Source organism: Chrysemys picta, chromosome 3, assembly GCF_011386835.1.
Source record: "Chrysemys picta bellii isolate R12L10 chromosome 3, ASM1138683v2, whole genome shotgun sequence".
Taxonomy (NCBI): Eukaryota; Metazoa; Chordata; order Testudines; family Emydidae; genus Chrysemys; species Chrysemys picta.
Window position 1 is genome coordinate 49,424,680 of NC_088793.1, and position 22,761 is coordinate 49,447,440.

General features: G+C 40.5%; 1 protein-coding gene across 46 annotated transcripts in view; it reads right to left on the minus strand.

Annotated features, from left to right (window-relative positions):
* DST (dystonin) overlaps window positions 1–22,761 on the minus strand; it is a 439,617-nt gene that overhangs the window by 51,907 nt on the left and 364,949 nt on the right. For all 46 annotated transcript variants that reach the window (XR_010599478.1, XR_010599479.1, XM_065587877.1 and 43 more), the window contains 7 exons: window positions 21,449–21,655; window positions 16,124–16,243; window positions 15,847–15,954; window positions 11,905–12,123; window positions 4,139–4,342; window positions 992–1,223; window positions 370–596 (listed from right to left, as the gene is read on the minus strand). Coding sequence is in view for 44 of the 46 variants with exons in the window: in XM_065587877.1 (XP_065443949.1) it covers window positions 370–596; window positions 992–1,223; window positions 4,139–4,342; window positions 11,905–12,123; window positions 15,847–15,954; window positions 16,124–16,243; window positions 21,449–21,655 (1,317 nt within the window). In the remaining 2 variants the exon portion in view is untranslated. The remainder of the gene's footprint in view (window positions 1–369; window positions 597–991; window positions 1,224–4,138; window positions 4,343–11,904; window positions 12,124–15,846; window positions 15,955–16,123; window positions 16,244–21,448; window positions 21,656–22,761) is intronic.

The following is a 22,761-nucleotide window of genomic DNA, read 5'->3' on the forward strand; positions in this document are numbered from 1 at the left end:
GATTGCAGGCTTGGAAGAAAGCATGTTAATTTCATTTCTTTTAAATGCTACATAATATTCAGAGAATCTAAAATATGTATGACTTGTTTAATTTCAATTACATATTTAACATATGCTCAGAGACACAGATAAGCCTATAGACACTGACATGTTGAAACATCTATGCACAAAAAGCAAAAGTGTTGATATACTAATTATTTGCCATGCAGTCTTGAAATACTGTTATAGTTAATTTCTATGTAATTATCCCTATTGGTTTCTGAAGGAATTCTCTTGTTGTATTTCATGGTAATTTTGTAAAAATATCACATTTCCTATCTGTATTGGAAAAAAAAATCCTTTAAACGTAAAAAAATACTTTCTACTGACCTCTGCAGCCTCTTGCTGTTGTTTGACTACAGAGGGGTCAACTCCAGGTCCCTCCAGTTCTCGGATGAAATCCTGAGTATCTTTAATAGTGACTACAAGAGCCATGTGATCACACCAGAACTTTTCAGCCAGCTCCATCACATCCAGCAATTTGGCCTCCCTTTCCTCAGTCAAGGCCTGGATGTCTTCCCAGATGAAGACCATTTGTTTAATTTTATCCTGAACAGCTAAATAGGCAAATGGACTCTATTACATGGGCAACCAACATTTATGTTTACTTTTATAGTGATACATCATGCATACATATGTCACATATATACTCCTTACGGAGGAAACCATCTAGCTTTTTAATTCTGGTTGTAAAATACCCACAACAATGATAAACAGAATCATTTAACATAGCACTTCAAAAAAAAAAAAAAAAAAAAAAAAACCACCAAAAGTCTGATTTATGACAACCGTTCATAAAGCAAGAAGATTGCTTTTTTTTAAACCTTAAGGCCCTTCTACATGGGAACATTCAAAAATAAGCTAGCTTATTTGAATGAAAAATGAAGATTTTATTTACCACAGCTTTGTTTATTTCAATTAGAAAGAAACTTTCTCTCTCTCAGATTATTACCTTTAGCAGATATATCCTTATCAGCTCCCTCTGAGCGAGCTATCATTTCCTCCCCACGCTGTTTGAGTGTCTCGTACACGGGCTGAAGTTTTTCCAGATCTACTGACACATTCTTATTTTCACTGATCTGCTCTTTAATCTTCTCAACCTCAGCTGAGATTGAAGGTGGCTGCCTCAGACGTTCAACTATGCGTTCCAGACTCTCGAGGGTTGGATCTATCTTGTCATGAAACTGGGGGCATAAAAGCGGGAGGGGTGAGGAGGAAAGGAAATGGGAGGAAAGACAAAACAATCAAAAGACCTACATCTGATGATTTCCTTGAAAAGAAAGGTACTGATAAACTAACATATTAAACATCACTAGTTGCATGGTGTGCTCTAATACTGTGTAGCTTTTTATCCCTTTCTAATGACTAGGCTACACAGAGAGCTCTGAGAGACAGCTACTGCCTCTAAACAAACGGACCAGGTCCTTAGGTCAAGCAATAGAGATTCATGCTTTCGGATCCACAGGTCCTGGGTTCAGTCCCTACAGCTCACCCATAGAGGGGCATTGTTTCACCTGCCAACAACATTTACCTGACTATAGTCCTGTTTAATTAATAGACTACTTTGTTCCAAATTTTACAGAGCCATGGGTTTTCCACTTTCATCTTTAACATGTATATGAAGTGATTGTATTCAACACAAAGCTTTGTGTTATTTTAAGGATATGTATTATTATAATGTTTCACACTGGGAACAAGGTTGTGCATGGAAACACTGATGAGGGTTTGATGTGTCAGGTAATTGCTATGAACTAACTGTGTGGTGGCAGTAAGTCCAGATATCTATTATAAGCAGTATCTAACACACCTGGAAGAACTGTGGAAGAACCTGAGAGTGCAGGGTCTTCTGAAGTGAAACAAAGAGCAATTCCTTTACACTGAAAAGATCCAATGAAAGTACAATTTCCCCTTTCTTGTGGGAGATTGACTACACATCTGACTTCTCAACAGAATGTGTGAATGATGTTAATAAACTAGGATGTATTTGTTAGAATGTGTGTGAATATCCTACATGCTTGTGAAGTATATACTAAGGGTGAGATGCAGCTGTTACTATATTCAGATGTCTATTACATTTATTGTGATACTATGAAGCCGAATCCTATATAAGTGATAAAAACTGAAGTTAAATGTGTTTAACTCTTCTCTGATTTGCTCTACTCTGCTCTAATTTGCATGCCACAACATTTTATACAAAAAATTTAAAATGCTGATTAACTCATTGGGCCTGATTTTGCTCCTACTGAAGTGAATGGGGCATTTGTCCTTAACTTTAATAGGGAATATCGTATATCTATAAGACAGTACAGCTTCTGGGCTTACACAGTGCCTTTCATGCATAAGATAGCCTAATGCACTTTACACATTGATGAGTTAGATACTGATACTTCCAAGATTGTGTGATCAAATGCTTACATCTCCACCATATTATATGTTTATGACAATACACTCTGGGATATTTTAATAAAAAGGGATTATATCAAAACAAATTCTATTGTCTTCTTTTTGTCATGTGTACATACATTTTTATAAACATATATAAATTTAATCTCAACACATTTTTAAATATGTAAGCAGCTTTTCAACATACTGATACTCTGGAAGTTACATATGAGCATGCATCTATGATTTTCTTCTTTACATAGAGAAACTCTTTTGTGTTTATATATCTGGCACTCAATACTGGGGTTAGAATAGAAAGTGAGTAGCCTGATTTTTAAAGGTATAGAGGTAAGCTCCAATGGACTTTAATGGCAGCAGGACTGAACCCGTAAAGTACAGAACAATGTTTTCATCTAAAATAATTACTGGTAGTTGTATTTCAGCAGCATGTGTACTTTGATTGTTTTAGAATGCTTAAAAGTATGATGGTTCAACATAAGAATTGGAAGATGCACATTACGATACCAGCTGGTGCTCACAGGCTTGCAGTCAGCAGTCTGGAAACATAGTGAGATGACCCAAGGAAAAAAAGTATATAAAGGCATATCCTGAGGAGCATTTTAACATATGTTACTTAGAGAAGCATTTGGGAAAGTATTCTAGATCTGGAGAGACTAGCAATACTATTACTTGTTCCCCAGTGCATGGGAAGGAGGGAGAAGTTGTTTCAGTAGAGCTGTATACAATGTAGTGGTTTTATTCTGGCTTTGGGCTGTATGGTTTTACACACACACACACACACACACACACACACACACACACACACACACACACACACGAGTTTTGTTTTGAATTTGAGTGAACTTGTTTTGAATCTGACTGAATTTGTTTTGAATTTGAGTGAACTCATAAAATCTTGAAGTGAAACTAAAAACACAGAATTTCAGCTAGTTCAAAAGTGAAACCACGTAAAACCTCAAATGTCTCAAGGATTTGATGAATAATAATACACCAACTGAGGTTCACTCCAAAGGTTCCTGAACCTTAGCTTATTTTCCTAAGAACCTGATCAGAGTTTTAAGTTTGTAATGAAATATGAAATCTAGTAAAATCTGGGGGTTCCGTTTTGATGACTGCACATAAATTTTAATTATAAAACACTGGCTAGCAGTTTGTACATATGTTCAAGTGCTTGTGATTATCTCATTCTCTAATGGCTGGCCTACAAAGAAGATGTAAACCCTTCTACTACTACTATTTAATGGAGATTCTCCTTCAGCTTCAGTGGTAGAGGTCTGCATTGGTAGCTGAATGTTGTGAGTTCCAACTATGTATGTGTGACTTAGCTGATTGACTCAGGTGTCCATAGGGGGCAGCATGGATTACTAATATGCGTAGAAGAAAAAATGTTTGCCCAGAATGAAGGTGAAGGTAACATCCCATATTTAGCATTCAGATGTTCCTTAAATAATGACTTCAAAATGATTTTCCATGTGTCAATAACATGTTGCAAGGACAGCACAAGTATATTGATCAATATAAAAAGTTATAACCCCCTGACTAACAGGAAAACAATGCCATGAGCAGTGATCTGAGCATTCACAGGCCATGTGGGTGGGTACGGGAGATAAACCTGCCCTTTATGGTTAATCCATAGCCTAATGACAATGTATATATTTCCATTTGAATGAACCCAGTTCTGAGTTTAAATTGATACCTGAGTAGACTGAGAAATGGCTTCATCCAGTGCCAGCGCTCGCTTTTTGACATCTTCTTTAATTTGACTGTAAAGGGTGTCAGCCGCCACGTATTTCTCTTGGATACAAAAACCTTCTCCTGGGCTCAACTCCAACAACTGAGGGCCAGTTTTGTTCATCTTATCTATATGAGGCTTGTGTTCAGCAATCAGCTCACGCAGTTGCTATAACAAACCAAATAACTTATCAGTTTCTTACGCTTACACCGCCACATTACAGCTGTCTGCACTTCTAACACATCCAGCTGGCAAGGAATTCTAAACAAATACTTTTCATCCTAAAGTACAGCACAAATCACATTGACTATAGTCAGTCATTGGCCTGTCTGTGATGGTTCTCTTTCCAACACTGAATAGCTATCCAGGCACAAAATGTTACATTTAAAGATAGACTAGGAAGCTCTATGAAGTAAATAATGTAGAACATATTATTATATCCAAGATGCTAACTGTGCATATGATCCTGGCCACGGACACTCCATTTCATATTAGAGTCTGTAATTCTTGCAATGACAGTAATATTACAGATATTTGCATAACATCACTGGATATCTGCTCTTGACATAATGCACCTTGAGGTTAGTACTAATCCTTATCACTTACATAGTGCCTTCCATCAAACAAACGCAGAGTACCATACTAACATTATATTAGCATCAAAGCACTCTGTGGATGTAGATATGGAAAGTCTTATTATCCTGGATTTATAGAAGGAAAAACTGAAACACAGAGAGGTTCAAATAAGCGAATGATAGAGCTGGGAATAAAATCTATATGTCCCGTTTCCCTGTCTCAGTCACAAGACCACAGTCTGCCCGACCCCAGGATTTATAAATACATGCTAGGTTTTTGACAGAGACAAGCACATCAATTTGGCCCCAACTGACCCATCCCTGAAAATAAAATCCAGTCCTTTAGAGAAAATCAGTTAAAGTCTTTTGTACTAAGTCCCAACTTAGCCCCTATGTCTTCCCGCTCTCTCTACTACCTTTTACAACAGATCTTCTGAATAGTGGGTGAAAGGGTTTGTGTGAGTAGCCTGTTCTCCCCACCTCTATGACTTCTTATCCTACCTGAAGGCTCACTCTCTCCCTATCCAATCAGGTTCCATCCTCTGGCAGGGATGACTCACCCGTTCCTGTTGCAGTGAACCCTAGTAATTCCTGATTAGGTCCCACTGATCAGCTACTTTGAAACTGAAAAGATCCTTGGAGTTACATTCCAGAGTACACTGTGCAGGGCTACAAAAGTGTCAGTGACCGAGTCGTGGGAAGTCTTGCCTAATAGTTGGAGCAAGAGTCTGGCCTACCAGTTAGAACTGAATCCAGATGGGGCAGATTCAGGAGTGAACCCAAGGAACATAACTGGAGTCAGAGACCAAAGCCTAAATTGAAGGGTTAATTGGAGTCTCAGTCAGAAGGAGTAGCGGAGGGTCAGAACCAGGAGTCAGAAAGAAAAGCCTAAGCTGAGGAGTTAGCCAGAGTTGCAGTCAGAAGGGGGAGCTGATGGTCTGAGCCAGGCATACAAGGTGAGGAAGGAGCTGGGGAGTAGAGCAGGCTGGAGCAGGAGCAAGATTAGAGACAGTGGAACCAGAGATGGGACCAAGCACAGCTGAAGGCTAGGAATGTGTTGAGCAGCCACTGGATTGCAACTGCTACTGAGCTTAAATCTCAGCCTGCAGATTCCTGCAGCCAATCAGGTGGCACAGTCAATCAGATAGCTTGTATCAGGGCCAGCTGCACTCATTGGGTTGCCAGGAGATTGGCTCTGCTGCAGCTGGTTCTTGACAGTCCCCCCACTTCAAGTGTGCCTCATACGGACCGTAGGACTAGTTTCAGGGCATACTTCCGGATCATCAATTTTCTACCAGCTCCCACAATTGCTCTTCCAGTCCATAGCCCTCCCAGTCCACCAGATAATAGAGTTTGCCTCAAACTCATTTGGAGACTAGAATTTCCCAGACCTCCTATTCCTCTTGTCCCTGGATATTGATGGGAGGTGGTGGTAGAGTAGAGTAGCCATGAAAGGGATTCTCCATGTACGGTGTCAGAAGAGACACATAGAATGTAGACCTTCAAATATTCCAGCATTCCCTAAACCTTCAAATATTCCAGTGGACCTTCAAATATTCCAGCATTCCCTAAACACTATGGGGTTAATTTGTTTCATAACCTTAAGTGGGCTTACGTATTGATGGTCCTAATTGCTTGGGAACGGGTGGATTTTAGATGTTTGGAGGACAACCAGACCGTATCTCCTGCAGACAGGGTTGGTGTGACTTGGCATTTTTGGATTAGCATGATATTTGTATGCCTCCTTGGAAGCTTCAAAGATTCAATAAGCTCCCGGTGAAGGTGGGCAACTAGATCTGCTGTGGTAGGGACTTGGGAGTCTGGAGGTGCAACTGAATGAAGTTGAGCATGAAAACCGCAGTTTGCACAGAATGGGCTCTCTCAGGTGGATGCATGAGTGGAGTTGTATGCAAATTTTGCATATGGCAGAAGGATGACCCAGTCATCTTGATGATAATTGAGAAAGCAATGGAGGTATTGCTTGAGGACCTGGTTCATTTATTCTGTCTGCCCGTTGGTCTGTGGCAGATAAGGTGAGGAGGTAAGCAATTTCATTCTTAAGAGTTTGCACCAAAAAATGGGAAATGAATTGATCTCGGACTATTGTTGGCAGCTCATGGAGCCAAAACAACATGATCTAGAAAAAGAAAAAGGTGGGCCATTTCCTGGGCAGTTGAGAGAGAGTGAATGGAAATAAAGTGCACGATTTTAGTGAGGACATCAATTGTGACAAGGATGATGGTGCAAGCCTATGATGAAGTCCAAGGATACCAAGGACCAGGGTTGAGATGGGGTAGGCAAAGGCTGAAGGAGGACAAGTGATTCTGCATGTAGGCACTTGCTTCAACAGCACAGATCACATGAATTAACGTACCTCTTAACACCAGTACTCAATGTTGGCCACCAGAAATTCAATAACACTTAGGTCTTGGGTTTTGAAGCAGACAATATGGCAGGCAATTGGCATACTGTGACACATCTTTAATACCTCAAGTCTGGGCTGGTCCTCTGGGATATAATAGCACCTTCCACGATAAAGCAGCCCATCCTTCAAATGAAACCATGAGCTGGGCAGAACGTTAGAAGCATCTAGGGTCTGACAGACCTTAGTAGCTTGGGTCAGGGGGAAACAGGGATGGGATGAGGAACATCCAATCCTGTTTGCTGTCCCTTGAATCAAATTTGACAGGTGTACAATGGTAGCCAAGGGAGCAGTGCCTGACTCGGCAAGTATGTGTTTGTGGGATAGGATATCTGCCTTCCCATTACATGATACAGGGTGGTACATGATGACAAAATCAAATCTGGAAAAGAAAAGTGACCTGCTGCTCTGTTGCTGGTTAAGGTTACAAGCACTTCAAAAAGATATTCCAGATTCTTCTGGTCGGCTCAGTTCTTTGCAGGACGTCCCAGGGCTTAGTGTCCAAATTCTCCAGGTCTACAGGTGTAGATCTGAAGCACAGCACCAGCCCTTCTCTGCATCAGAGAGGCAAGGCTGAACCCAGCTGATCTTCCTGGGCCCCTGTGATGAGAATATGGAAGGGGATCGGGAACTTGACTCTCTCTCCAAGAGGTGTTCGGTCAGGCAATCATTAATACTGGTACACAACAGGTGGCTGCTCCACAAAGGCCAGCTTGTCCTTGATTTCCTTGCTTATGGCATATCAGAAATGGTAGTGCTACATCACCTCATTCCATTTAGTGTCTACTGTCAGGCAATGGAACTCTATGGAAAACTTGGCAACTGACCTGTTTCCTCTAAGTGCATTCTTGGTGGACTCCATGCAATCCAGATCATCAACTACAACTGCCACAGCTCTAACAAACTCTTCAAACTACCCCAGCAGGGGGCTAGAAGTCTCCAGGAGGGAAGACACTGAACCTCCCCAGTTAGCAGACTAATAATAAGTCCTACTCAGGTCCGGTCAGTAGAAAATGACTGGGGCCATAGCATGAACAGGAGCTCGCACTGATTCATGAAACTACAGAACTTGTTACGGTCCCCATCAAATTTATCCAGCATTGGAATCTCCGGTTTCTAGAAGCTAGGGCGGCAGCTATGGGCGGGAAGATTTGAGCCTGTAGGTCTACAGCGTGTAACTACAAAACCATAACTTGGGCCTCTAGGATCTGCAGGAACCCCACAGTGTCCAGCAGGAGCATAGTTGCCTCTGTGGAATCCATCTGAAGGGCAGTACTGCTGCTTACCTACCCTTGTTCAATCTTTTGGGCTGCTCAAAGTGTCAGCAACTGAGTCGTGGGTGATCTAGCCAAGTGGCTGAAGCAAGAGTCCGGCCTACCAGACAGAGCTGAATCCAGATGGGGGAAGTCCAGGACTGAAGTCCAAGGTTATAGCTGGGCATCAGAGACCAAAGCCTAAGCCGAAGGGTTAACTGGAGTCACAGTCAGAAGGTGGAAGAGAGGGTCAGAACCAGAAGTCAGAAACCAAAGCCTAAGCTGAACGGCTAGCCAGAGTCACAGTCACAGGGTGAAGCAGAGAGTCTGAGACAGCAGTCAGAGATCAGGAAGGAGCTGGTGGCTGGAGCTAGAGCAGGTACAGGCTGGGGCAGAGGCAGGAGCAAGACTAGAGACAGTAAAGGAAGGTACAGGACCATGTGCAGCTGTGGGCTACGAACGCAAGCAGCCACTAGACTGCTGCTGCTATTGAGTGTAAGTATCAGCCTGCAGATTCCTGCATCTATCAGGTAGCGCGGACAAACAGACAGCTTCCATCAGGGCCAGCTTCACTCACTGGGTTGCCAGGAGACTGGCTTGGCTGCAGGCTGGTCCCTGACAGAAAGCCAGGAACAAGCAAAAACACTGTTCCTATTCCAAGCTTTCTTTTACATTTTAAAATGCATTGTGAGGACCCAACGAAGTGGTAGCTGGATCATGCTGCAAATAAATCTCCTCCCCTTCAGCAGAGGAGATCTTAATCCCGAATTGTACCTCATCTGCTCCCCCTAGAAAAAGAATGAGACCTTGGGTGGGGTAGGAGACAACCAGTCTCTTCCCCAAAATAACGATGTAGCAATGAAAGTCAAAGCTTATGTAGGGGAGGCAAATAATGTGGGACCTGGGGAAGGAGGATTGCTCGACATGATTGGGGTCCTCAAAGGTTCAGATAGTTCAGTAAAGTCTGAACTTCTGGATGACTATCCACAGAGAACACTTTTGGTTTTGTCTATCACTGGATTCTAAGTAACTGACAAGCAAAGAGACCAATTGTCTCAAACCTAATCATTCCATAAAACTGACTCCAGATCAGCATTGTAGCCACGTTGGTCCCAAGATAATAAAGAGGCAAGGTGAGTGAGGCAAATCTTTATTATCTCACCCACCTTGTCTCTCCAGATCAGTAGTGACTGTATGTTGCATTCCTATCCTTTATAACAAGCTGCAGTGGTAGAAAAAGGATATAAAGCAGTAAATAAGTGGGTATGCTATAGTAATAAACATGGAGAAAAGGGTTTTACAAAATTTCAGATATTTGGGTTTTGTATACTCATAGGGGAAGTTTACCTCTAGGCATTAGAACAGCGCAAGGTCCATGCATCCACTTATGTTCTATTTAAATGGTGAACAGATGCTGAGGTGTCTCTCTGTTCAGGGATAAATTTCACCCAGATTGATTTACTGTGTTATTAAAATAGGATTAACTAAATGAAGTAAATGACTCTAGATATACTAAAACAAATACTATTTAACTATAACATAAAAAATTAAAATGGAGTACAGTTCACTGTATTAACATTTAAAACTTTAAAATAGAAATAAAATAGGGCTAGATATGATTTAGAACAGGGGTCGGCAACCTTTCAGAAGTGGTGTGCCGAGTCTTTATTCACTCTAATTTAAGTGTCAGTAATACATTTTAACGTTTTAAAGGTCTCTTTCTATAAGTCTATAATATATAACTGAACTATTGTTGTATGTAAAGTAAATAAGGTTTTTAAAATGTTTAAGAAGCGTCATTTAAAATTAAATTAAAATGCAGAGCCCCCCGGACCGGTGGCCAGGACCCGGGCAGTGTGAGTGCCACTGAAAATCAGCTTGCGTGCCGACTTTGGCACTCGCGCCATAGGTTGCCTACCCCTGATTTAGAAGGTCTTTCTCATGGCAAACTATTTTGGAAACAATTCCAGAAAATCAGTATTTCAGTTTAGATCCATTATTCATTAAAAACTCATATAACATTAGTCTTCTGCTAAACAAACAAATATTCAGCTAATGGCATGATCTAGTAAAAATACAAATGTCGGGCCTCGTGCAAGCAGAATGATTGAAGTCAGTGGGCCTAATTGCGTGAGAAAAGTGAGCAAGATTAGGCTTGTAATTAAGGAACATGTTTTGCAAAGATGATGTAATATACCCAGTCTTAATCTCTTAATGGAAAATGTTTGTCTCTGGTGGACAATACACATAGTTTGAAGGCAATTGGGTGAAGCCACTGTACATCAACCAATATATCTGAACTGTGCATTTGCATTAAAGTCTGAGAGAAAACAAGACAAGTGAGTCGCTAAAATTTTAAATCTATGGAGCTAAGTATATTTATCCACTGTAAAATCAGTGCACCGAGGAATATAATATGAACATTGAATAGTTAATGTACAAAAAATGATATATTCTATACCAAATGCAAATAATCTTGTCTGTAGGCAAGATCATATTCAGCTCACTAAACTAATATGTAGCATTTATTTTGTGATTTTATTATCCACACTTGAGTCCTACATTCAGTGTAATAGCAAATGTCTAAAAATATTTTATATATTAGAAATCACGTACATTATGCACTGGAACCAAAGTGCTGTATGCTTGGCCCTCTCTGTCTGTAACACTGGAAAATCTAGTTGTCTTATTATCTCTTTGGCTCATAAAAAACATAAGATTAGCTCTCCAAAGGAATAACATCAACAAAAAAGACAAATTTTTGCATATCTCCATAATATTTTATATATATATATAGAGAGAGAGCATCTAAACTACTGATAGGCATTATTAATCTGAAATAAAGGAACAAATAAAAATGACTTCCAAGTATTCTGCAATGTTATGAGAAATCTACTCATTTTGAGTAGACATCTTCAAAGTGAGCCCCCTGAACATACAATTTGCTTACTAAACCCATTTAGACCACAGTAGTCTCATAGTTCAGAAAACATCTGAGAGATTCTACTTGTATTGGATCAGTCTGGTAGTTTGGTTCAGAGCAGGTACTCTAGTTCTTATGATAGTCAAGATTTCTCTTATCTTGTTCCTTGCCTATTCTTTCCCAATTCTGTTTTTTATCTGTTTATGTTTTCAGTTTGTTCTAACACTGACATCTAAGTGAACTTTTTAAACTGACTTCATAGCTCTTTAACTTTTGTACATTCCAAATCTGCTGCTATAATTACAAGTCTCTTTCATGTTTCTAGTGTTCACTTTCTTTACTAGAAAACCTTGTTTATATATGCAGTTTGGCAAACAGTGACAGGATTTAAATAAAGAGCACTTATTTTGGAATAGCATTTTACATAACTTTTTTTTAATAGTGTACAACTGCATCAAATGCGTTTGAATCTGAGAATTGGACAGTACTAAGGAGGCAGGCTGCAATGTACGGGATCTTTGTGTAAGCTTTGTTTTATAAAATAGCAGTGTGCTTACCCGATGCTCTTCTTGCTGTTGCTTTAAAGTTTCATATTCAAGAGCTGGAGCAGGAAGCTGCGAGATGACCATTTCTATTTCGGTTAACCACGGCCAAAGCTCTTCATAAGTCTCCCAGAACTGGTTAACCAGGGATTGAGCACGTTCCAGCTGGAGGTTCCTCTCAGCGTTCATTTGACAGACCATATCATATTTCTGTAAGAGGCTTTCCAGTTTTCTCTAAAACAACATTAGCAAGAAATAGCAGCACTTATCTCTCTTTCAATCTTAGATATTTACACAATGTCTATTACCCAGGTATCTAAGCATCTTATTATATTTATTACACCACCATTAAGTAAAGCTAGCCCAAATTCTGCTCTTAGTAGTGCTAATGTACTTGAAGTTAATAGAATTAATCCAATTAACACAGATTTTGACACACTGTTTTCAAGACAAACACATTTTTAGTGATGTCTTGTATTTTTCTAGGCTTCATTCGGAGGGCTCCAGAACAACTTACAAACGGTGGGCTTGATTGTGACTTTTAGGCACAGCCCTGCATTGGAGCCAAACCACCATGAGGGGAAGGGAACACTGGGGAGCACTGGGGTAAACAATCCATGTCATCCTGTCAGGAGTGCAGTATATTCTCCTCCGAATGTCCACCCAGCCCACTGGCTGGCACGTGGGAGGAATGGAGTTAGAGTCATAGCTGTGACTGTTATTCTAGCAGCCCTTATGCAGGCAATGCAAAGAGGAAGGAGGTTCCTTACTCCCTCCCTCTGCATAGCCTCCTAAGGGCCCTGAATAAATAGTTATCTTTCACCCTCCACTGAAATTCAGCCACCTCTAGCGTAAAACATAGCAGTTGCTCTGAACCAGCAACACTGCATAGCAGCTTTAGAAGGCAATATGAAGGATAGCTTGTGCAACTGAAACGACAAGTGAAATTTTAGATAGGTGGATTATAACTTGGAAGTTTAAATTTGAACAGAAAACCTGGGTTAAACCCCTGCTTTGGTGAAGAGTGCCATATGACCTTTAAGTGACTATAGGTAGTCAGGACCTTGGTTTTAAGTCTTATCCAAAAGATGTAGTAGCACAGTGACTACTAGTATAGTACTGGGGTACAAGTACAGCTCAGTCTGGGAGAAGATTGTCATCTACAGAATCATCACCACGACTCTTGGCAGAGCCTGAGTTTTCCTTGGAACTCTCAAATCAAAGTGCTACTGATCAGGCACAAAACTCCTTTGTTTACAAGACCTAATGAGGCAACAGCCTCAGCTGGCATGGTTGGTCTTATAAACAGTCAGCAGAAAGTGTGACATGTTTCTTTTATATTTTAGCTTATATTAACTAATGGTTAATATTTATGCAAGTGGTAATAAACAAATTAAGATAGCAAGTAGCTATACATTTCTCCCATGGAAAGCAGTTCACGTTATCATTCTTGTGAAAGATAATATGTGACAGTGAACACAAGAGCCCTGAAAATAAATAAATATATAAATAAACTTGATTGTGAAATAGTGTGTCTTTTTTTGGACGAACAAGCTATCCTGAGTTTATGTCTTGCATGTAAATTAAGTTACAAAGATGCTATCCAGAGGACAATACACAGTCTAACGCACAGATAAATGGTAATTTTCACTAAGTACATTACAAATATTTAACAAAAGCTCATATGAAATCACCTTCTTTTACTTCTACAGCCATTTATTTAAGTAAACTGAATTCCTTATTTATTTTAGGGGCAAATCAGCCTTCTTTTCCCCAGCTGCAGAGATCCCCCATGCAACTGTACAGATGGTTTTCTGCTGCACAAGGATGAGATGCATTAGAAGTGGGGGGAACCATGCAAGGTGTGAGCACTCATGCTCCCCCCCTTGCTTACCACTGTCCAGCAAAAAGGGAGCTGAGTATCTTTAGGCTGGGAGAATCTACCACTATGCAGATCCTCCCATCCCCAGCTCCGTATAAGAGAAGGTGCAAACCCCCCTGTCAGGCTCTTTTAGCCACTTGGCTGAAATAGCCTCCACAGATAAGAACATAAGAATTTTCACACTGGGTTCAATGGTCCATCTAGGCCAGTATCCTGTCTCCAACAGTGGCCAGTACCAGAGCTTCAGGGGAGAGTAGAAACAGGGCAGTTGGAGTGATCCACCCATGTATTCCCCTCCCAGCTTCTGGCAATCAGATTTTTGGGGTCTCCCAGAACATGTGGTTGCATTCCTGACCATCTTGGCTAATGGCCATTGATGGGCCTATCCTCTATGAACTTCTCTAGTTCTTTTTTTGGCTATCACAGGTTGTGTCTTGTGTGAAAAAGTACTTCATCTTACTGGTATTAAATCTGAGGCCTAATTTCATCAAGTGACCCCAGGTTTTTATATTGTGGGAAAGGATAAATAACACTTCTCTGTTCACCTTTTCCACACTTTTTATGATTTTATATATCTGTATCATATCCCTTTCTTACTCATCTGTTTCTAAACTGAACAACTCTAATCTTTTTAGTCTCTCTGCTGCTCTATACTATACCTTTGATCATCTTTGTTGCCCTTCTCTGAACCTTTTCCAGTTCCAATATATACTTTTTGAGTTGGGGTGACCAGAACTGGACACAGTATTCAAGATGTTGCACCCCATGGATGTGTATAGTGGCATTATGATATTTTCTCTCTTATTTTCTGTTACTTTTCTAATAGTTCCTACCATCCTGTTAAGCTTTTGACTGCAGCTGCATAATGAGCTGAAATTTTCAGATAGTTATCCATGGTGACTCCAAGATCTCTTTATTGAGTGATAAAAGCTAATAGATATGTATATGTGTGTAGTTGGTATTATTCTGTCCAATGTGCATTACTTTGCACTTATCAATGTTGAATTTTACCTGCCATTTTGTTGCTCAGTCACCCAGTTTTGTGAGATCCCCCTGTAACACTTTGCTTTGGTCTTATCTATTGTGAATACTTTTATTTCCTCTGCAAACTTCACCACTTCACTGTTCACTCCCTTTTCCAGATCGTTAATGAACATGTTGAAAAGCACAAGTCCCAGCACACATCCTTTGGGGACCTTGCTGTTCACCTCTCTCCACTGTGAAAACTGACCATTTATTCCTACCTCTTGTTTGAGGCCTGACCCAAAGCCCACTAAAATCAATGGAAAGATTCTCATTCAGTGTGCTTTGAATCAGTGGGCTCAAGGGCTCCACAGCCCTTGAGGGAAGATTCCTCTTTCTTGTCCTCGGCACATCTCCTGATTGTCTAATCCAGCAACACAAGCCAAACAGTGGGATCTGGATTTTAGCTGTAATGCTGACTGCTGTTCATAAATAGTAACACCGTTAAAGGATTCCTAACAGGCTTTTACTGCATTGCTATGGATTATAAAGGAGCCAATTATAATATATGGAGCAATACCTATATCATAGAACTGGAAGGGACCCTGAAAGGTCATCGAGTCCAGCCCCCTGCCTTCAGTAGCAGGACCAAGTACTGATTTTTGCCCCAGCTCCCTAAGTGGCCCCCTCAAGAATTGAACTCACAACCCTGGGTTTAGCAGGCCAATGCTCAAACCACTGAGCTATCCCACCACCCACACTTACTCATGTTGACTGATACTTAATCACCCAGATAGTCACATTGTCTTACATAATACTTAAAGGTGGGTAAAGGTGGCAAAATCAGGCCTAAAAATCAATGGAAGACAATGAAGTAAATACTCAGTGCTTACTTGCTAAACATTTCTAAGGAAAGAAGTCTCAAGGGAATTTGTGCCTCAAGAGTATCCCTTCCTGTATGATTGTTTGCTCAGACCAAATGATCTCCTATTCACAACTGATGAACTTGCCTGATCAATAATAGTCGAAAAAGAAAGATGATCCTGTGGGAGTGGCTCTGTAAATGCAGAGATTCAAAGCCATCATGCCAGCTGTGAGTTATGGTACCTTACCTTCATGGACTGTTTCTCCTCTTCAGTGCATGTGTTCATAATCTCATCCCCAGTTTCAACAAGTTCATCTATAGCATCCTTGTGCCTCAAAATTTCCATGGTAAATGCCTTGTGACACAATAAATACCGGTCAGCAATAAAGGTTGAGTACATGAAGCAAAAACTATTTTCGAAGTGCATTATGATGGACTGAAAATTAAATCATGCTAGTACATTTTCTAGACTAAGAAAGCACTGGCCAATAATTAACATGACAGTTGGAAATGCATTTCTTTACCTTTTGAACTTGTAGCTGAGCAGCGGTCTGGTCTTGCTCAAGCCTAATATCACCCAGAGACATCAATTTTTTTTCTGTTTCTGCAATCCAGGCTAATTCTGCATCAGCTGCTTGATCAAACTAAATAAAGGAGACATGAATTAGTTCAGCAGTTTTATATTATGAAGCTTGAATTGATTGTCTTTAGGTAGTTAAAAAGCCACATTTAAAAAAAATGCAAATGCTGAATTGTTAAAAAGATAATAGTCCATTTCTATATACAATTTCACATATATGTGAACTATAGAGCTCAAAATGGTACTGAGAGCTTTAATAAAATCAGCTTAATTCATAAGCATGAAAAAGCAGCAGCAAAATAAGAGAGGCATAATGTACTTTCCTCAAACTTGCAAATCTCTATCAGACAACAGAGGAAGATCAAAGAGAATGTAGTACATGTAGAATTTTTCACTGAATATTACTTTTCCTTGTTAGTGATGACCCTAACTTTCATTTGTTTTTTCCATCTGTTTTAAAATGTTTTTATTGTAATTATCTGGAGACAAATCAATATAATCTTATGATATTAAGAAGTTTAATGAGACCTAGAAGCATTAGTGCAATATTAGACAATAAGGTTGAAATCCTGGCCCCACTGAAGTTAATGCAAAACTGGTGGATTAAGTGAGAAAATGCTCTTTTTGAATTTGGGCACAGCCTGTTCTGTTCCTGAAGAATTGACTTTCCATTAGAATTAGTTAATACTTTGATGTTTTAAAAAAATATCTCAAAGCATTTCTGAGTAGGAGGCGATGTTCTGTTACATTGTTTAGAAAGGAGCAATGAACCAGGAAAAGAGGTATAAGGGGCCCTAAAACCCGTAGAAAGGGGACAGTAGATTGAACACAGCATAGTTCAGATTCAACCCATGTCTATATGACCCTCTGGGCAAACATGCATTTGGACACTACAGTTTTAGGGGTATTTTTGAGGTGAAGCCAAGGAGAAGCAACATGTTGGATGCTGAATTGTTTTGAAAATCTGTCCACAAATGTCACAGTAGAAGCTGGTGGGCGCTGAGCAGTTTTGAAAATCTGGCTCATATTTAGGTGATGTTGAGTATGTCAACACTAGCACTGGAAGATGAGGGGGCATACCCATACTAGCGCTGATTGAACTGGTGCTCTAAAAACAGAAGTGTAGTTGTAGTGGTGCAAGGACAGGATGGGCTAGCCACCCTGAGAACGATCCTGTCTGAGACCATAGGTACATGATAGCCCAGGGATCGGCAACCTTTGGCACGTGGCCCGCCAAGGTAAGCCCCCTGGCGGACTGAGCCAGTTTGTTTACCTGCCACGTCCGCAGGTTCTGCCAATTGCAGCTCCCACTGGCCACGGGTCGCCGCTCCAGGCCAATGGGGGCTGCGGGAAGTGGCGGCCAGTACATCCCTCGGCCTGCACCGCTTCCCGCAGTCCCCATTGGCCTGGAGCGGCGAACTACAGCCAGTGGGAGCCGCGATTGGCCGAACCTGCGGACCTGGCAAGTAAACAAACCGGCCTGGCCCGCCAGGGGGCTTACCCGGCGGGCTGTGTGCCAAAGGTTACCAATCCCTGTGCTAACCCCTCTCCTCACTCACATTGCAGCAGCAACACTTCTATTTTTAGTGTGCTAGCTCAGTCAGAGCTAGTGGAGGTATGTCTCCTTGAGCTGGAATTTACACCTTTGTGCTCCAGGGCAGCCAGACCCTAAATGACAGCTGAATTCTTCTGAAAATCCATCTCCAGTTGTGGGTGTTGAGCACTTGAAATTCTTTCCCTGCGCTCTTTTGAAAATCAATGAAAAGGTACTGTGTCATAATCTGTCACGTGCATTGTAAGATTTTCTTGTAGGTTCCCTATTCCAGCACTGACCACACCGACTTAGCTTGACAAAGCCCACAGTTTACAAGTTTGTAGCTGCAGACCCACCATTGCAGTGCGCCTCCAATGTACCTGAGGTGTACTTTAACCACTAAGTCTGTCATGTCTTAGTGCGTAATTATGCATGGATAGGCCTGAAATTTATTTTTCCCTTATGAGTCAGTCTTTATCATCCTTATTTTAATCCATTTGTTATATGAAACAGAGTACAAACATTTTTCCACTAGATGTCATCTCTCATTTATAGTGATAGAAGGTAAGTTTGTCCTAAATTTTGCAACTACTTTACAGAAAAATATAATCTCATTCAGTCTGCATTATGATACTACTGCCAAACTAGTGTACTATACCAGTGGTATTCACACCATGGTTCTAGAGCTGCATGTGGCTCTTTGGGCCCAGTTCTTCTGAAGTCCACCCATCGGATTAAAGCTCATCTTACTCTGCAGGGGTCTCAATGCTATCACAGGTGTGTGTCTCACGCTGTCTGACATGCTGTGCAAGGCATCTCAGGATATGCTAAGCAAACATAACAAGGCTGCTTTGTTTCCTCTAAAAGAGGGTCAGAAGAAGGGCAGATGACAGTGAATAGACTTATAGAGAACTACAAATTACTTGAAATGTTTCTTTTTGTTGTTGCATTGCCATGGGTATGTCGTAATATTGAATAAATGCCCAATTGAAGAAGGTCATGATGCAAACATGGTAATGGAATGCCTGAATGCTGTGACACAACTACAGAAGAACCTCAGAGTTACGAACACCAGAGTTACAAACTGACTGGTCAATGACACGTCTCATTTGGAACCGGAAGTACGCAATCAGGCAGCAGCAGAGACAAAAAAAGAAGAAGCAAATACAGTACAGTACTGTGTTAAACGCAAACTACTAAAAAAATAAAGGGAAATTTAAAAAAAAGATTTGAGAAAGTAAGGAAACCGTGCTTATTTCATTTAAATTAAGATGGTTAAATGCAGCATTTTTCTTCTGCATAGCAAAGTTTCAGAGCTGTACTAAGTCAATGTTCAGTTGAAAACTTTTGAAAGAATTTGTTCTGCTATGAACATTTCAAAGTTACGAACAACCTCCATTCCAAAGGTGTTATTAAATGGTTCTTCCAGGTTGAGTTTCTAGGTGAGATTTGTATGTATAGTATGTTAGAGAATGAACACTGAAAAAATGGTACTGCTTGTATCAGGATTTCACAATGGCATTTTATTTCCATTATGGAGGACAGAGTAAATTATGAGCTTTAAATTACCTTGGCCAAGTCAGAATTCATCATTTTGATACCATCAAATTAATATTCCTGATGCACATTATTTCCTGTTTTGTTTGATCAGAAAAGTACGACTTGTTAATGTGATGAATAATTAAGAATTCCTTTGTTAACACTCTGTAAAGCTTCCTCTTTGGCAGAACTAGAGTAGCAGAATGGACCCATAGAATGCAAACATAATGGGCAATTTTATATTTTATTTCTACACAGAACTCCCAGGGAACAAGGGTAGAACTTGACTCAAATAGCTTCAATATTGGGAGTTGAAATGATATCTGGAGTAATTCCATAGACTTCTGTGGCGTTACACCTGGGATCATTTTGGACCAGTTAGTTACAAGAATTAATCTCCAATCTGACATTCACATCAGGACTCTTCTTTCACATCTTTGAGCTGCTCTCTACCCATGCCTTGCTCTTTTTTCAGTGACCAAAAATGTCCACTCTAACTCCACACCAGTGCCTCCTTACCCGCTAGCCCACAGGCGCTGATTTTTTTCCCAGTGGGAGCTCCATCCCCGCTCTTACCCAAGGCACCACCCCTACTCCACCTCTTTTCCTGAGGCCCTACCCTCACCCTAAATCTTCCCGCCCCGCTCTGCCTTCTCCCCCAAGCTGATCTACGACCCCGCTGAACAGCTGTGGCTGGTGGGTACTGAGCATCCCCTATTTTTTTTCTGCAGGTGCTTGACCCCCAGAGCACCCCTGTAGTTGGCACCTATGCTCTAACTCACGTGTTCTTGCTGCCTTTGACCCTCTGCAAAACCTCTAAGTATTTGCAGCACTGTTAAATTATGACTACATTCATCCCTCCTCAACATCTCTGCCCAAATAACACTTCAGGTGGTTGCCTGTTGTAACACCCCTGAGCAGGAGGTTGGCTCCTTCCTCATACGTAGCTCCTGGAGTTTACCATACCTAGCCTGGCACCAGCCCCTTCTGGCTTCCCCAACATAGGAGAAGTCTGAGGTGGTCTGGGTGTGGTAGGAGAGGAGGGATCACGATTGGAGTGCAATGTGTCCTCATGATGCTGTCTGGTGGAGCAGCCCTTTGGAACTATTATCCACTAGTGCAAATGAAAGCAGCCCTGAAGCTGTCTAAATTGTGCCAGGGGCTGGTTTGGTCCCTGACTACTCCCTACAATAAGTGTGGGGGAGAAAGTTGGTAGAAACCCACATATACACCCGGGTCACATGCCCCTGGGGATCCAGCCCGCAATTTTATAAAGGTGTCTGCTGAGATAAGCTAAATATTCAGAGTGAATGCCATAAATTACTTATAACCTTAGGACCCTCCATTATCACCAATTCTCTTACAGTCAGTTTCCACAAAGTTCTGAAACTATGCCATATATACTTCAGCTTGGCTGAAGCCAATTCTGTTTGTTGGTGTTATGGGCATTGGAAAAAATTTCCATTCATATTTTTGTGTTTGTAAAATTAACTTCACGCCGAAATTGGAGAATTTACAGCTCCGCTTTTCTCTTATCATCAGGTAGCTAGATGTGAGACCACACAGATTTACATCTATGAAATGCAAGTGCCAATTCTAAAAAATCACCCAATTATTTTCTAAGCAAACTTTAGAAACAAACACATATATTCACAACTTATTTCTTGCAGCTGCATGCAAATTACACCATTAACTCAGTCCTTGAGTGCAGTTTAAAATAAGTTGGTCCAACATGTTAGCTGCAGAAAATACAAAAGCACAAGGCCAGATCCTTAGCTGGTATAAATGGACTTCAGAGGAGCTGCACCTATTTAAACAAGCGGAGGATCTGGGCCATATTGTATGTATTACAGCATAAAATGTAAATGATACAGGGCCTGACTGAGCCTGTAGTCCTCACTCAGACAAAACTTCCACTGAAGTCCCCACAGGTTCGTACTCCCACTGATTTTGGCTACAAGACTGATCTCTAAGGTTTGTGTTAACAATGAGGCAGATGGCTACAACAATGTACAGATTAGTTTTGCTCTGGCACTTGTGTCTGAACAGTGCAGTCACATTCTATTCAAACAGACCTTTAGTTGCTCAAGCATATCAAATGTATGGCAATATTGTTAACGAACAACCTTTGTTCAGGTACAGATTTCTGGAGGCAAACTTTTTATTGCCTAAAGAACAAAAACAGCTGTTTAGTACCTTCTGTGATCTTAGAATGGCAGCATCAATCTCCTCCACCTTCTGAGTTAGCGTGTCGCTCACTAATCTGTACCGCTCATTGTCCTCAGTCACCATTTTGTCTAACCCCTCTCTTGCCCTCCATGGCACCAATTCCAGCAAGGCACTGCTGACTTCATTGAGGGTGTCCAATAAGCCTTTGTTGTTCTTTGCTTCTTTTTTCAACTCCTGAAAAAGGCCATTTAAAGTAAACATGCCAGCATAAGAGCCAAACATACACAGCTTGCACATATTTTTATTCTTCTGTCTACTCTAAGAAGCAAGAACTGGAACATTTTACAGGCGAACAAAAGGGATAAATTGGCACACTTATTTTCAGCTCAGTTACATTAGCCTTTGTTATTGTTAAGTTGTTTGACAGAAAGGCAGGTGATTCCTGAAGGGAAGTTTCTACAGAACAGAACTGAAATATATTCCTCCAATCAGCATGGTAGACTGTTATTCTCTGGAATTCAATACAGTTGTCAGTCTTTAATCAAGCAAACAAAGAGAAGAAAGCAAACACATATTTTTTGCACTTTGCAACCATCTTTCTATGGAACAAATTCACCATCAAAGTAAAATCAAGTGTGAAATAAAGCAAAATATTATCTAAATTCAAGTGAATTTTTAAATGAACATTTGAATTAAAGCCAATCAGTCAAAATCATTACAAGTGCAGTGAGAAATTATCTTTTTATTCCCACATGCAACCATATTTTAATTTTCTGTTATTTTTTAATCTGGTTTCCAAAATAAGTGTATTTATTTAGCAATTTAGTAACCTATTTCATGTAATGGTTTTATTAGTGTTCTACTAACACTAACAACAAGGAGTCTGGTGGCACCTTAAAGACCAACAGATTTATTTGGGCATAAGCTTTCATGGGTAAAAACCTCACTTCTTCGGATGCAGTTTCTTTCCAAATAATAGTTGTTACTAGTCTGAAATTAATACTGTATCTTAAATACAGGCTCTTTTCCTAATTTAAGGTGTTGTTTTTTTGTGTCTGTGACACAACTAAAGAACAAAAATAACTTTGTTTGACAATTTAAGAGTTTTCCCAGGGATCGGTAGCTTACTGAACTAGAACAAAATGTAGCTCTTCTCCTGTTGCACTAATAATAAACCTCAGTCAAATCTCATCAGTGACTGCTAAAAACAGATTGTGATTCTTTACTGTTTTATTCCTAGTCAGAGAGCTGATCTGGTGCCAAATTATGATCATTTGCAAGACATCCTCCAGCCAAATAGAAGCTAACCTACTTAACTAGTTCACATCTTTACATGAAAA